Source organism: Penicillium pulvis, assembly GCF_028828015.1.
Source record: "Penicillium pulvis strain IBT 33274 chromosome Unknown contig_1_segment0_segment0, whole genome shotgun sequence".
In the NCBI taxonomy this organism is placed as follows: Eukaryota; Fungi; Ascomycota; class Eurotiomycetes; order Eurotiales; family Aspergillaceae; genus Penicillium; species Penicillium pulvis.
Window position 1 is genome coordinate 1876136 of NW_026643074.1, and position 15334 is coordinate 1891469.

The 15334-nt window shown below is 46.1% G+C and overlaps 5 protein-coding genes across 5 annotated transcripts; 4 read left to right on the forward strand and 1 right to left on the reverse strand.

The window, feature by feature from the left end:
* Positions 1-8: 8 nt before the first annotated feature.
* On the forward strand, positions 9-1088 carry N7503_003651 (uncharacterized protein; the record flags this gene model as incomplete). The annotated part of the gene is made up of 2 exons (XM_057063198.1): positions 9-626; positions 720-1088. The coding sequence occupies 2 exons, from the start codon at positions 9-11 to the stop codon at positions 1086-1088; spliced, it is 987 nt and encodes a 328-aa protein (XP_056924113.1).
* Positions 1089-3330: 2242 nt separating this feature from the next.
* Positions 3331-5183, forward strand: N7503_003652 (FAD-dependent oxidoreductase; the record flags this gene model as incomplete). Its single annotated transcript, XM_057063199.1, has 3 exons — positions 3331-3578; positions 3638-4904; positions 4977-5183. 3 exons carry the CDS (start codon positions 3331-3333, stop codon positions 5181-5183), a joined length of 1722 nt encoding a protein of 573 aa, XP_056924114.1.
* A 325-nt stretch (positions 5184-5508) lies between these two features.
* On the forward strand, positions 5509-6361 carry N7503_003653 (uncharacterized protein; the record flags this gene model as incomplete). The annotated part of the gene is made up of 3 exons (XM_057063200.1): positions 5509-5782; positions 5852-5941; positions 5994-6361. The coding sequence occupies 3 exons, from the start codon at positions 5509-5511 to the stop codon at positions 6359-6361; spliced, it is 732 nt and encodes a 243-aa protein (XP_056924115.1).
* Positions 6362-6792: 431 nt separating this feature from the next.
* On the reverse strand, positions 6793-7382 carry N7503_003654 (copper transporter family protein; the record flags this gene model as incomplete). Its single annotated transcript, XM_057063201.1, has 3 exons — positions 6793-6844; positions 6909-7004; positions 7060-7382. The coding sequence occupies 3 exons, from the start codon at positions 7380-7382 to the stop codon at positions 6793-6795; spliced, it is 471 nt and encodes a 156-aa protein (XP_056924116.1).
* A 5920-nt stretch (positions 7383-13302) lies between these two features.
* Positions 13303-14382, forward strand: N7503_003655 (uncharacterized protein; the record flags this gene model as incomplete). Its single annotated transcript, XM_057063202.1, has 1 exon — positions 13303-14382. The coding sequence occupies one exon, from the start codon at positions 13303-13305 to the stop codon at positions 14380-14382; it is 1080 nt and encodes a 359-aa protein (XP_056924117.1).
* Positions 14383-15334: the final 952 nt, after the last annotated feature.

Consider the following 15334-nt stretch of genomic DNA (forward strand, 5'->3'; position numbering starts at 1 on the left):
ACACCAAAATGCAAGAGCAAGAGCAACCCCATACCAAGGTTTTCACCACCCCTGAACTCCTCGAGATCATCCTCCTTCACCTAGACACCCGCACACTCCTCGTCTCGGCCCAGCTAGTATGCCAAACCTGGACAGTCCTAATCCAGCGCTCGCCCGCAATCCAACGAGCGCTCTTCTTCCGACCATTCACCCCAAAACCCAAAAAGGGCAAATGGCACGCAAAATCAATCTGGAACTCTGTCCTTCCTTCACCCTTAAAGAAAGACACAAAGTTAGACCAAGGAAGCATAAATGAATACGAATGCTCATACACACGGCCCATCTACAATCCACTCTTAGTACAAGCCTTCCGACCCTTCTTTCCATCAGTCCATGAATACCCCTTTATCCACGTTAACGAAGAAAAGGTAATTGAAACTGAACATGCAGGTAAAAGGCAAGGGAAGAACAACCAATTTTCCTTTAAATCCCTGGACATGCTCTCATCCCCTCAAAAGAAATCTGCCTACATGAGAAAAGAAGCCAGCTGGCGAAAGATGCTCCTCCGCCAGCCGCCCGTTTGCGGAGGCGTCACCATCTTTAAAATGTACCATGCGATGGGATGGGACTCGTATAAATGTTATAAGGTTCGTCCTCCTATCCTTCCTTCCTACCTACCCACTTCATCATCATTGAAAGAGAAAAATGTCATGAAGGATACACGCAACTAATCGCAACAGGCCCCCAAGACCAAATATAAAAGATACCTAAGAATGGGCCACTTGTTCACAACCCTGACTCAAAATTCCGACCTTAACTTCGGCCGCTTCGGTCAAACGCGCGTTTACTGGTCCGCTTACGTCCCGCCCTACGACCCTGGCCCCGGCCGGGGTCGTGGTAGCTACCCACCCGAAGATGGGTCTTTCAAACCGAAGGTGATAGAGGGATTTTCGAAAGCGATCGAGAAATCAGAGGTTGTCGTATATTCGAGGGAGGTGAAACAGTGCAGTGATGTGAAGGGGGAGGAGAAGGTGTTGACTGAGGAGGAGAGTTTGCGAGAGGAAATTGCTGAGGCTGAAGCGGAGGGTCTAAAGGGCCAGAGTAATTGAGTAGATGGTACCAAATTTATGAAGTTAAGATTATGTGAGGGGGGGATTTGAGTGGAAGAAGAGAGCGTTGGGTCAATTGATTGTAATGATTCCACGGACGTACGAGTGGAAGTGTTCAGAACGTATGTGGTGGAACCATGTGGTATGGAGAAGGAAGAAGTTTAAGCTACTGTAAATAGAAGGATATAGTGGTGTATGAAGCACCTGAGACAACCTTATACGAACCTCATTAATAGTGGTCATGGTAGATGCTAGGAGCTCAGTGTTTCTTTCTCTCTTCAACCCGGTGGAGAATTGCCTAATAAAACTCAAGCATCGTGTTGAAAGTTGGTCTTGCCTCCATGGAGGGCATTGGAAAGGCAATAAAAGAAGAATGGCCACTCCCCGGTTCTGACACTTCAAAATACGATAATTCAAGTTTAACATACGGGCTGAATAGACAGGTGAAGAACATCAGGTGGCTGAACATGTACCCAGACTGTCCTGAACAGAGCTGAATAAAGCGCCGAGCCGCTCCCGCCCGAATCGTGGGCGCTGAATGACCACCACCTCAGACAATAGTTCGGTTACATGTTATTTTTTCTCGATTTATCACTACCGTTCGTTCCATGGGACATTGTCCTTGCCGCCCCACCTTTCAGCCTCATCAGACCTTTCACCCAAAGGCCGTGAACACGTCAATTTTCCTCTATTTTATCCTCAATAAATTGAAAACTTAGACTGAGACAGCCCTCAGACCCATGGAATCTAGGCTGCGGGCTCTCGTATAGAAAGGCGAAGGTGGAAAAGAACACTAGTCTAGACTCACGCCACGGCTATTCACCGCTATCGTAGCCCATGATAAATACGAGACAAATCCCCAATGGTTTTTCATCCACCTTCGATCGCCTGATTCAAAGACTACCTTTTTTTTATGTTAAAGTATGGCTACTGTAACTTCTGGGAGCTGCCTATGTGGCTCATGCAACTATAGCTACACTGGTGAGCCAGTGATGAAGGTAATAACGGTTGTTTGCCTCTTCGCCTTACTCTCGCCTTACTCGTTGGTATCCTTCTAGGCCGTATGTCATTGTCCTCCGTGCAAAAAGATTTCTGGCGGAACCAATACCCTCAGCTTTGCCGTTCCGGATAAGAACTTTACTCTTACGAAAGGCAGCACAAAGTCATTCTCAACCGATCACGAATCTGGAATGGTCCTCACGGTCTTCTTTTGTCCGGAATGTGGAAATACATTGTGGAAAGAGGCGACTGGTGAGGGAATGCAGGGTATGAAATTGATCCAGGCTGGAACACTACAAGATACATCGAAGCTCAACGACGAAATTGATTCGGAATTTTATGTCGGGAGAAGAGTATCATGGCTGGCACCTCTTCGTGATGTCGCGCAGAAAGAGCAGTTCTAGGGTTTCATCAGAATGAGCGAAAAGATGAACACTTGGTCTACCAAGAGGAGAAATGGTGAGAAATTGTGATGTAATCAATTTTCAATTTTGTTATCGATCAGTCATTCCAGAAAGAAGAAAAGAGTTGCTTACTATCTACACGAGGGTGACGTCACACTTCATACATCAAAAGCGTCTTACTGTAAAATTCATCAACTCAAATTTATAGAAGCGATAATCATGAAATGATTGAAATTTCTACTTTAGTCAAACCGTGACGTAGTAGCTAGTTCTGACCTTCCGGAATTTTGGGGGCGAAGGGAAGTCGTGGTTTACTTGGTAAACCTGCTGTTTAGTTGGATTATCTGTCACGCTAGATAACGCAAAATATGAATTTAATATATCCCGACCTCTTGAAACGTTCACTTCCCGGGGCCAGTCTAATTCATGCACTAGATCAAATAGGGTAATAATATGTGTTCAAAGTACTCCTCACGGACAATTCAGAACTCTAAAAAAGGAGTGGCAAAGAACTCTGATCTTAAACCCTGCATATGAGCTCACATTATTAAGCCGGAAAAATAAACTTAAGATGAAAATTGGTAGCCCTACAAGGCTGCACGGAGTGACAACACATACATATGATGTTTTTCCGGATTTATCCCCTGTCTAGTCAATACACTAGCAGATATTGAGCACGTAATTCATAAAGTACGGACAATATTGAGTTCTGGAAGTGGAGTCTGCATAGGCTAAAAAGTACTCCGCCCCTGAGACCTGCATATAGGCGCACACTTCTAAGACCTGATAGGTATTTAATGTGGCATTCGGTACCTTGCAACAGAATGATATCAAGCACGATGTTTTTCCGCAAATCCTTCATTTTCTCGCTATTGGCGATATCGCCCCAGGCGTCAGCTACTTCTGCATGTCGTTGCTTCCCGGGCGATTCTTGCTGGCCATCTGAAAGTGCCTGGTCACAATTCAACAAAACTATAGAGGGGCGACTAATTACTACTGTCCCACTTGGCACACCATGTCATGCACCGGATTATAATGCTACCACTTGCGCGACATTGAAAGCTGGATGGGAACTTCCAGAAGAACAGTATGACGATCATTTGCTTGAATTTTGAAGGTACCAAAACGCAATCTAAATTTTTCTAGTTACGAATCGTCATCTTCAGTCATGGCACCGTTCTTCGCCAATGGAACCTGTGATCCATATCACCCTGTTTCGAAGCCTTGCACCCTTGGCAATTATGTTCGGTACAGCGTGAATGTCACTAGCCCATCTGAGATTTCATCCTCCTTGAGATTCGCAGCAAAACACAATATTCGTGTAATTATTCGAAACACCGGTCACGACTACAATGGCAAGTCAACTGGAGCTGGAGCTCTTGCCATCTGGACCCATCATCTCAAGGACCTAGAGATCCATGATTACAAGGATAATCACTACACTGGAAAGGCCATTACTATGGGCGCTGGTATTCAGGGATTCGAGGCTTATGAGATTGCAGATGAGAACAATCTTCAAGTTGTCGGAGGTGAATGCCCAACTGTCGGTCTGGCCGGTGGATATAGCCAAGGAGGTGGACACTCGGCACTTTCTTCCCGCTACGGGCTAGGTGCCGATCAGGTGTTGAAATGGGAAGTTGTCGATGGCCAGGGCAACTTTATCACCGCCACTCGAGACAACGAGTATTCCGATATTTTTTGGGCTCTAAGCGGTGGTGGCGGTGGCACATATGGAGTTGTCTGGTCAATGACTTCTAAGGCGCATCCTGGAACTCCGGTTTCTGGTCTCAACTTGACCTACACAAACACCAATCTCACGGCGGATATCTTCTATAGCACCATCGAGAAGTTTCACGAAAATCTTCCTGCTCTCGTTGACGCAGGTGCTATGTGTATCTGGTACTACACCAACACTTCCTTCGCGATCTCTCCGATCACTGGCCCTGATATTTCTGTGGCCAAGTTGGTGAAGCTTCTTGAGCCCTTCACCACAAGCCTCGACAAGCTGAAAATCAAGTACACTATGGCAACAGGTCAGTACAATAGCTACTACAGCCAGTTCAAGGATATGCAAGGTACTATTGAGGTTGGCATTGCGCAATACGGTGGCTATCTCATTCCAAGATCAGTGGTAGAAGACAACAACAAAGCTCTGGTTCACGCTTACCGTGAGATCACGGAAGCTGGCGCGACTTTCATTGGTGTGGGCTTGAACGCTTCACACAAAGTTTCAGGAGATGTCTATAATGCGGTCCTCCCTGCCTGGAGGGATACACTGATTGACACTACTTTAACCACCCCTTGGGAGTGGGATAACGATGCTCTGATGTTGGAACGTCAAAACCAGATGACGTATGAGTTCATCCCCAAACTGGAGGCACTCGCCCCCAACTCAGGGGCTTACATGAATGAGGTACGTCTGCGAAGTTTACTAGTGATTTATTCTGATTTTGAGGATCCTTGCAAGTCACTGACTAGTTTTCAGGGTAACTTTATGCAACCTGACTTCCAAAGGGTCTTCTATGGCAGCAACTATGATGCTTTACGAAAAGTCAAGTCCAAGTACGATCCTCATGACATCTTCTACGCGAAGACCGCGGTTGGATCTGCCGAATGGAGAGAGAGGGAAGATGGCCGATTGTGCAAAGTGAGCCAATGGGAATCCTCATGGGTGGCATTTGATAAGGTATGAAATCCATGCGATGGTGATAGTAATAGAGATGGTCGCACGGGCATATTCCTGATCATCCTGCCGTTAGATAAGGCAACTGTCTAAACCAAAGATGGAAAGCACGACCGATCCACAGCAGTTCTCATTGAATTTTCAGTCCAATTAATGGCAAGTGGGGAAAAAGACAAAGACCGATCACATCCGTAATTCTATCATGCCTCGCGTTTTCCAAAAACCGAATCGCGAGATCATGCGGATTTGATTGGTCATCTCAGAGGATTACTTCATCACAATTGAAAACACGAAGGAATATAAAGTGAAATAAAAACCCTCTTCTTTTCCATTCATGTCACTCAAAACAATCATGGAGACCGTTCTAGTCGTCGGAGCCACCGGCAATATCGGCGTGTCAGCCGTCACCGCTGCCTTGCGCTCTAAGCGCAACGTCTTAGCCATTGTCCGCAACCAAAATTCAGCGGATAAACTCGTGAAGCATGTTGGGTCATCGGAGGGAATTACTTTCGTAGAGGCCAACGTTCTCTCGGACTCGGGTGTAAAGGGGGTCGTTGATCAAGTCAAATCCGGCAAGCTCCCGGCTTTTCAGCATGTGTTCTCTAGCGGTTAGTTACCCGAAACCCTCTCCCTATTTAGCATTTCAATACTCTCTACTTACATTATATGTTTTCAAGTTGGCGGCGAGTACACTACTACTCCCCTCCCAGAGATTACTACCGCTCAGCTACGGAGAAACTTTAATAGCTCCTTTGAAGCTAACTTCTGTAAGCCCTTTGGATTAAATGACCTTATACCTTTCTGATCAAACTTCCTTAGTCGCCTACCGTGATACTATTGGCTATCTAGTGGAACAGAAGAACCCTATCAGCACATGGACTATTTGTACCGGGTCGCAGGGTGATTTGGCAACCCACCCAGTGCCGGCCATGACGCAAGGTGCCTTATTCCCCATGACTAAAGCAGCCGCCCGTGAAAATGAATCTACGAACGTCCGTTTCAACGAAATTTATCTTAGCTTCCGAGTCGAGGTGGATGAAGATGCTGTGCAACATGGCGTAACGAAATCGTCGGATTTTGGAAATGTATACGAGATGATCCTAGCCGATCCCGAAGTCCGAGGTTCGCGCGTCCGGGTCGACGATGTTGACGATCTCAAGAAATTGAATTACCAGAAGAAGTTCTAGTCCTAGATTATGGAAGTTCTTGATGTTTGAGAAACCTTTGATCAACCGTATTGTAACTCTATCATAGAGACAGTGGTTTATGTGAGGGGCCGATAAGAAGCGCTCTCTCTATGCGCGCAACGCAACGTATGACTGGATCAGAGATAGCCATTGGATTAATAACAGGAAATTCTTTCGGAATCGGACAATATACTTTAATTGGCTATGTGACAAATACTGCGAGGTATCAGGCTGTTGATATGCACAAGGCAGTCAACCCCTGTGTCAAGACTCATGATTGAATCGCGCAATATATGAGCCTACCGGAGAGAGACATAGGATGCCGAGTCGTACATAGCAGACAAATAGCGACCTTCGTGTTGCTTGAGATAATGAGTTCAATCAAGGGGGCGGACTAATCTGGAAAGTAATGAGCCCGAAGATAACCAAGTTCAGCCACAGCAAACAGTTGCCTCGTTGGCAACACTGGTCTGCTTGCTATCTCTATTTTGCCGAGAGCAATGGTTAGATGCATAGATTTCTGGCACGAAATGTGGAAACTGCTCACCTCAGATTGATAGATTCCCAGGAGAAGATGAAAGAGCCTATGTAGGCACCGATAAAGATGCAAATAATAATGTAGCCATTAAAGTACATCGCAAGCCTGTTTGACTTTTCTCAGACTCTATGTGAGTTCGGCAGGTTTTGGCTTTACTTACAACATGACAATGTACGCCACGGCAAATTGAGCCATATGTAAAAGAGCACGTATAGACTGTTGAATTACCGACGGTGTAAACGCTAGCGACTTACCCTTGGGGCAAAAAGCTTCAGCAGAGGATTCTGCTTCTGCATTTGCCAAATGTAGCTCATGTTGCCTCAAGAGAAAGCGATCGTATTCTTTCCCAAGGCGGCGGAGAAATTCCAGAGAGATAACGAGAAATATTACCCCGATGCAAGAGCCAGCAAACATTCCTTTGGAGGTGATGTGCCATGATTCCGCTATAAAGCATGAATCGACCGTGTTCCAGTTCCATAGCATCTAACAAGAAATTAGAAGTCCAGTCTGTTGAGCACCTTTGCTAATTATGAATAGATGCGATACCGAAATTTGACACGAACCTCCACCCATACTCATCGTCGAAGCGGAGGCAGATGAAGATGAGGATGTGGTTGTGCTGGACATATTCATCATAGCGACTCACCAATGACTGTGGCTGGGAAAGACTTGTGGAAATAGCCGTTCTGGGAGGATGGCTTATATTCAGATTAGAAGGCTCTGTCTTTGGACTCACATGCGATATGCACAGCCTGGAGAGCGCCCGTTCTGTATATTGAGAAGAAATGAGCATGTTTTTTATACGTTAGACCAATCATGTTGGAGCGGGCGCGCCTGTTCTAAAGCCACAATATGTTTTGGTGAAGGCCTACCAATGATAAGCATGGATTTCCATATCGGTATGAATTCCCCTTTATGCTCAAGCTGCTTCAATGTTGCTAGGAAGGAATCGATACGAGCCGAACGGCAACATTTGGGCAGATTACTTTCAAGCCCCGTCCTTACGCATGGATACAAAGCCGGGCCAGTGCCGCCGTCCCATCAATCAACTGCCACAAATCACAATCGCGATGCATAGCAAGCAAGGGCCACTTATTGAGAGTGAGGTTGTGTGCTCCGGGCTCATGGTCTGTACGAACAGAAAGCAAAAGCAGCGAGGAAAGCACAAGGAATTAGAGGGTCTCCAGAAGTCTGAGTAGAGCAGGACTCAAGGTAACGAGTCGAAACATGAACGTAGATACAGGCATGAGACAATGATCAATTATGACAGTACCATTTCTGTCAGCCTGTTATTCCTACAGATGACTCCCTGAAAACAATGACTCCCTGAAAACGAGCTCGGCGACAAGAGCCCTAGTAGATATGGCTTAGAATTTACCACCACTCATACTCATACCAGCTAAACTTCTGTCATACAGTATTTATGTCTTAGCTGACCTTTTCAGTGTAGAAGATGTACTGAAAGACTTGTCGACTTACGGGGTGTGGCCAATTCAGACCCTTGCTGACTTAAGTTGTGCTCGCAAGCCAATTCGGCGTAAGCCCCATCATCCAGGTGTCTGCAAGGAGGTATAGTCGAGGCGTCTACTAAAGAGATGGCTTTATGTCTCTTTGTTCGTTGAATCGCCCCTATTATACCTGGAAGGAACGCCCTCTCTAAAAACTCTGTCGTATGTTCTTCTTTGAAATTAACCCGCACCATCTCATCTGAGAATAAAGGTGTCTGATTTCAATTTAGCAGTCCCTGATCTGTAATTACCGCAAATTCGCTCACGACAGACCGTTCTCCACTGTCCATGCACGGTCGCGTCAGTCGACTTCTTGGCATTGGTCGTCTACAAACTCAAATCTGCTCATGTTTTGACGAGGTATAGTATCTTGTTCTCGATCTTTCAGACTCCCGAATTCAAGTGTACCACCGTACGAGAGCCGAGCTCATGAAATTCTGTTTATCAGAAGGCATATGACTTCAACGGTATAGACCTATTCAAGATTTCCACTTTCATAACTATCAGCACGTAGTGCTGCCCAACGACAACGATAAGAGGAGAAAGAACAGGGCAAAAACTGATCTATCTACAAGATTTGGTCACCTGGATTTTAATAACAGCTCCTAGTAGCTACAAAGTGGAAGCATTTCGCGGTAAAATGGCTCCTCTATGGGAAGAAGCCCCGTGCCCGAAGGATCTCTCTTCAACAAGAGGCGTTCCATCTGAGCTATCAGGGTCCTCAAGTCAAGAGCTCGGCCCCTGTGTCGAACCATGAGCTCCCGGCACTGTTCATCTGTTCGCCTCATCTGTAGCTCTGCCTTGACCAGAGAGCTGAAAAACACGCAAGTCTGTGCAAATGTGACAACCACCAAAATGAAACACATGAAAGTTTTGTTGCCAGATAACCTTTTGAAGAATTCCCCCTCGACTTCATGATTGCACTCATCATTATTCCATCCATAGTATCCCGTGTTCGAATGGCTCCGTCGACGGTGGCCACAACTTCTCGCTGGCAGAGTCCAGCCAAGGCCATATGCATCGTAGGCCGATCGCTTTTGGTCGTCGGAGAGGATTTCGTGGGCATCGACGATGAGCCTGTAACGCGCTAGGCGTCCCTCCTCGGATAGCTTTCTGGCTAAGGGGCTCGCTTGGCTGTCGGGATGATAGATCTTTACAAGATTGAAGTACCTGGATTTGAAATATTTTGAATCTTTTTGGATTCCCATCACCTCGTATGGCGTGGGTTGGCTGTTTGATGGCCAAGCATAATATCTCTTGTGAGAGAATGACTGGTGCCTTCTGGTCGGTGATTCGGAAACATTGCCATTCAAGTGAATCGGCTGTTTCGAGCTCAAGCGAGCCAATGCATCGCATGTAGTCTTACGGTACATTTCAAGTTATCATGGAGAGACCGAGTGAACAGGAGGAACAGGAGAAAGTATGCAAGAATAGCAAGCTTGGCGAGTCTCCGCTCTGCAAAGTTATTGAATGGACACTCATTGAAGCTTTAAGATACCCTCAACCCTTACCCCGCTGCAGCCGGATAGGTAGACTTGGATGAATGAGGGGGAATGATCCTACGAGTGCACTCGGCCCAAGCATCAAATCACTTAAAACAAGGGGCAGACGTGATGAGCTTGTTTGCGTTGGGTATGAGCATGTTTGTGGGTCCTAATGGCTTGAGTTGGTACGTGGATGAAATGCAGGTGTAATGCAACCATTGATAAGATATAATATTCGCTCGCGTGTGACGAGTACGTAGGTCACCTTGACCTGCGTGTGATCAAGACAAAGCAGCAAGACCGGTCTTTCCTCAATGAAACTTATGCCGGCTCGTGTATAGAATGTAGACACTCGGCTGGAGCACTACCCTGGAATAATGACGGGGCCACTTTAAGGCACTTGTGAAGGTCTCAATGTAATTTCACAAAAAGCATCTGGCAAGTGCTTGGCGGTCAATGCTCCTCTTATCTTAGGACTTAGCAACAGCTGAAAGCGCTAGTGTCCAGAATGCAACACCGCTTCTGCGCTCATGCGTTGAACTACGGCCTAACTTACAGCTGATCAAATTCTGCGGTCTAGACTGCGTCATTTTGAGCAGTTTCGTAGCTTACAATGGGTTTTCACCGCAAATTCAGTGGCGGCCTTTAGCGTGGACTTATGCAACTCCAAATGGTTCCCGTGATGGAAACCCCCCAAGCAATCAAGTACCAAGCTTGATATTGATCTCGCTATAACATAGGACATGGGATTATGGATGAACACTGACTTGTAGATTGACTGTAATAGTTGTCCCGTTGGCGAAGATATCGCAAAAGAAGTGCCCATTTGACCCAATCAGAACACCAAGAGCCCTGCCTAGACTTTTCCACATACGAGGTAACTGAGTGCATGCAGAGGATGACAGAAATTCTAAGACACCAATTTAGAGATCGGTAACTCAATTGTGTCAACGACTACACTTCATGCATTGTAGGTAGCTGTCTCTGTGTTGGACCCTAACTCGGTAACGTTGGTAGCTTCACGGGATTCTCTAACGCGCATCTCGGCTATAACTGGGGACTTTGCATTAAAAGCCCCCAGCCTTGATGTGTGGCTTTGCTGAGTGTCCGTAGCACCGGTGGCAGGTTTTGCAGTTGTGAAAGCAACTTGGCTATTGTCTATTCTAGGCTGGCTGGTGAGCGTCAAGTGTCTCTACTAGCGAAGGTTTGAATCCTTGAATTTGGGAAATATGCAAGTACCTTCTGACATACCAGAGGGCAAGAACCATTGTTCAACACAATCACAAGGTTTTGTCGCATGCGGACATTTCGATAGCGGGCGCCCACTTTTGCGTATCTTCTTCATCGAACGATCGAAATGTTGACACTTTGCTGATCGATGGCCACGGATACACGCTTCGCTTGATGGATTAGTTAGAATAAGTAAGATCAATCTCCCGGAAGAGTCAAGCGGGCACGGAGCTGTGAGTGGGGATGAGGCGGAGAGAAAACTTACCAGGCCCACTTCACCCCATTCTCATCGATGACCATCCTGTCAATATGGGGACTCAAGATTTTTTTGATGGAGCGATTTGAAAGGTTTGGTCGCTGAGTCAGTGTGAAGCTTCAATCTATTTTATTGACCTTTGACTGTGAAGATGATTGATATCGTATTAGCCGAGACCAGAACTTTTGGCTGCTGCGCTGCTGGTTTATGAATCTTTGTACATTTTCAAGTTGCGGTGATGGCCGGGGGGCTATTGTAAGTCACTTTGTCTTGATTATTCAAAATCATTAAACCCCTCACATGTATGCGTAGCACCAGGTCTACCCCACTATGTGCATGGATCTAAATGCATCTGACGTCGTTAGGCTGCTATCACATCATGGGGTTCATTCTCGCAATGCCCCCCCCCCCCCCTCAAAGATGATCCTTCTTAGACGGGCTACGCCTTTCGTGCTTCAACCGTCGCATATAATAACATGCGGGCCTTGAATGAAAATAGCTTGTAGTTGAATCCATCATTGTTTCTAGCGTCAGGCGTCCTAATGGGGTTCATAATATTCGAAACTGAAACGATCTACATGACTAGCAGTGGGGCTTTGATACTTTGAGGGGTTTATTATCAAAGCATGCGGTCCACCCGGAATCAGTATTATACCCCGGTCAATTTTTTAAATTCTTCCGCAAATCAATTGTAGTCGCCTTCAGATATTCCGAGTATCTCTAGATCTAGCGATACGGAAATAGTACCCATGCAACACATGGTAACCATCGAAACAAATAAGGCTTCGAAGCCTTGCGTGGCCGGAGGGTTCAAAGGCTCTTTATACAAAAGTAGGATAATCCGCTGACTCGTGCGGCATCGCGGGTGGATCCTTGACCATCTAGCTGGATGAGCCCCAGGTTAGCACCAAACCAGCCAAACTGGAACATACTGGTACCACATTCATATAAGCGATATTCTAGATATAATCCCATATGCGATGCAAATTAATATCTATTTGCACCATGGAGCTTATATAAGCGTGGTACCAGGATGTTCCAACTTGGCTGGTTTGAGGCGAACTTGGAGCTCATCCAATCAAACAGCGAATGAAAAAAACCCCGAAGTCATGCTCAGAGCTTGGCTAAATTCAGCGTATTGAGATTCGATTGAAACGTTCGTCGGTTGCAGATTGGACTTCTGTGAAATCATATATGATCACTAAAAGGTGGGCTCCAAAGGGCCGTAACAGGGATGGAGTGATTCTGGCGGGCAAAGGTCGACAATTTCGGAATGAGATAGACCATTGAATAACAAATTTTCATGCCCAAAATTCGTTTGATGCGTTCATTATATGCTCTGTGTCTAAAAGAAGAGTCCTTTTGAGTTCTTTTCTACGAGCTGATCTTTATTGCCCCTTGCATGACCCACATACGTGCATAAAGTAGATCTTCTTTGATGTCTTGCATCACCATAGGGACGTGTAAGCAGCATCAGGGAAGATCTTTCTACTCTCTCGCAAATATTCGGTCAGCGATTGCCGCAGTTAGCCTAAATCGCGTGTCTGATCGCTTCTATACGCCTCGAAAAGAGGCCGGAGCTCGGCGAAACCGGCAACCGACATCACAGGTGTCGGCCTCGGCATTACTGTTGTTCCATCGGCGTCTAGGAAGATGCATTTCCTCTGCAAAGCAGTCACTCGCTTGCATTTGCCAGAATAGACACCGAACGATGCGCGTGGCGTCCTGATTGCCGGCCTGGGCCGATGTGACTTCAACGGCTGGGCCCTGACCCACATTTAGATGCCATTCGGTTCACTTCCGGTAGAATCGCGGTTACCCCTGAATTTAAGGGTCCAAAATTTACAATAGACTCGTCGGCGACAGCTGCTCTCTTTTTCTTCTGTCCGCCATCTTGAAACCATTTTCCTCCTCTCGCTCAAAAGATGGTGCAGTTTCTGGACCTTCCGGACGAACTAATTCTTGTCATTGTCAATTATGTGCAAGCAGAAAAGGGACAGGGAAATTTGCCATTTTACAAGTGGGGTGATTTGTACGAACGCGCGATTAAACAAGATCAACCGCAACAAAACAAAGATTTACAGTCCTTATACCTCGTTTCACGTCGCTTCTATAGGCTGTTGAAACAAAACTATTACGAAAACATCTGCGTCCGTGAAGGTCCATTCCACAATCATCCTCTAGATCGGCTGAAACGCACACTTAGAGATGAACCGAATCTTCAAAAATTTATTGTTTCAGCAGTTGTGCCTTGCACAACTTCAATATACGACTTTTTTTGTTTTTACTGGTTTCCCAACATCCAGTCACTCAGCATTCTCGGCTTCAAGGCCATGGATCCTTTGGAAGACGAAAACGGTCTACGCCAATTTATCGGCAAGTCGCCGGTCACAGCCCTGAATTTAATACGCTGTGGGGCTCATGAGGAGGCATTAGCTACTATACTAAGCTGGCCAGCCGCTCTGGAAGTGCTCCATTATGACGTCGAGCAAGGGGAGTGGGATGGCATCTATGTTGACGAGCCTGCTGAAGGCTGGACGTGCGCTGCTTTTGTGCGAACATTGCAGCCACAAATGGGGTCTTTAAAGGAACTGACCCTTACCCGGCCTTGGCTTGATCATGAAGGATTGTTCAACGGACCACGCATTTGCCTAAGAGATTTCACAGCTCTAACTACGTTACGTATTTACCACGTCTTTTTATGCGGACTAGATGATCCTCTCGAGGCTTGGAGAAGTCTTCCTCGTAGCTTAGAGGAGCTAGAGATATTTTATGATGACTGGGATCTCACTACCTTCGAAGAAGACGAGTTTCTGGTGGGCCTGCTCGTGCATAAAGAGGAACATTTACCCCATCTACGGAGAATATCCATCGCGTCACCCGAAATTATATGGGACGCTGAAAAGGAAGAGTGCAAGCCTGCCGGACGATGGTCACCACCGCCTCCTCTGGTGCACGCGCTTGAAGTAGCTGGTCTGGATTTGGATGTTCAGTTGGGTGTTTAAACCCGAGCATTTTGAGAATCTCTATTCCTTAACTTCACGAGAAACATAAAAAAGGCGCAAAATATATTGATGATTGAAGAACTTCGCTACACGCGGGGTATCTATGCAATACGCAGAATACCCCAGTCTCTACGTAGTCCTCGATTGACGTAGAAATTGAAGTAAATTGAATACCAAAACTTTGACTAGGAGAAATTAAAAGTGTTATAGGATAGAATGATTGAGCTTCAATATCGTGCTGATATCAAGGGAACTTAAAAGGAGCTCGTTTAAAAAGGATTGTAAACAGTAGACTGGTGAACCGAGTCTGTTTTGTAGTTAATGCATAGTTAGAGCTAGCTGATTACGCTAGCTCTTGATACTGTAAATTTTATCTATTTTAGACCTAATTTGCCTTTTCTCCTCTTTGCGACCTCCGATACAGCAGAGTAGATATAAGCTCAGGTTCTATTTGACTATTGTATATTAGGAGGGTGAATGCGGTTGTCGCGGCTCTCACCCGCTCTCACCCTGCTTCTCACCCTGTCTATTGCGCACTCACCCTTCTCACCCCTAGTGGCGTGACGCTAAAGCGGCACACATTATCGCTCATCTAGGTTGTAGTGCCGCATCACATAACAGCTATATGGGTTAGAGGATATATTTTTTTCCCATGGTACGTCTGGTACATACGACCATAGGGTGTGGAGAACAGGGCTTCCCGTCCGCTCAGCCGTACTTAAGCCACACGCCGGTTAGTTAGTAGTATGGTGGGTGACCACATGCGAATCCTGACTGTTGTATGTTTTTGTTTTTCTCTTCGGTAGAGAAGGACCCTTGCTGCCATTCCATTTTTGTCCTTTACCTGAATACCCTAAAGCCATTATATCCTTCACCCGAACGCCCTGCGCACCTCAATTACTCAAAGAGGAACAATTCCATTGCAAAAGGCGATGCAATGCCGCAATTGAAG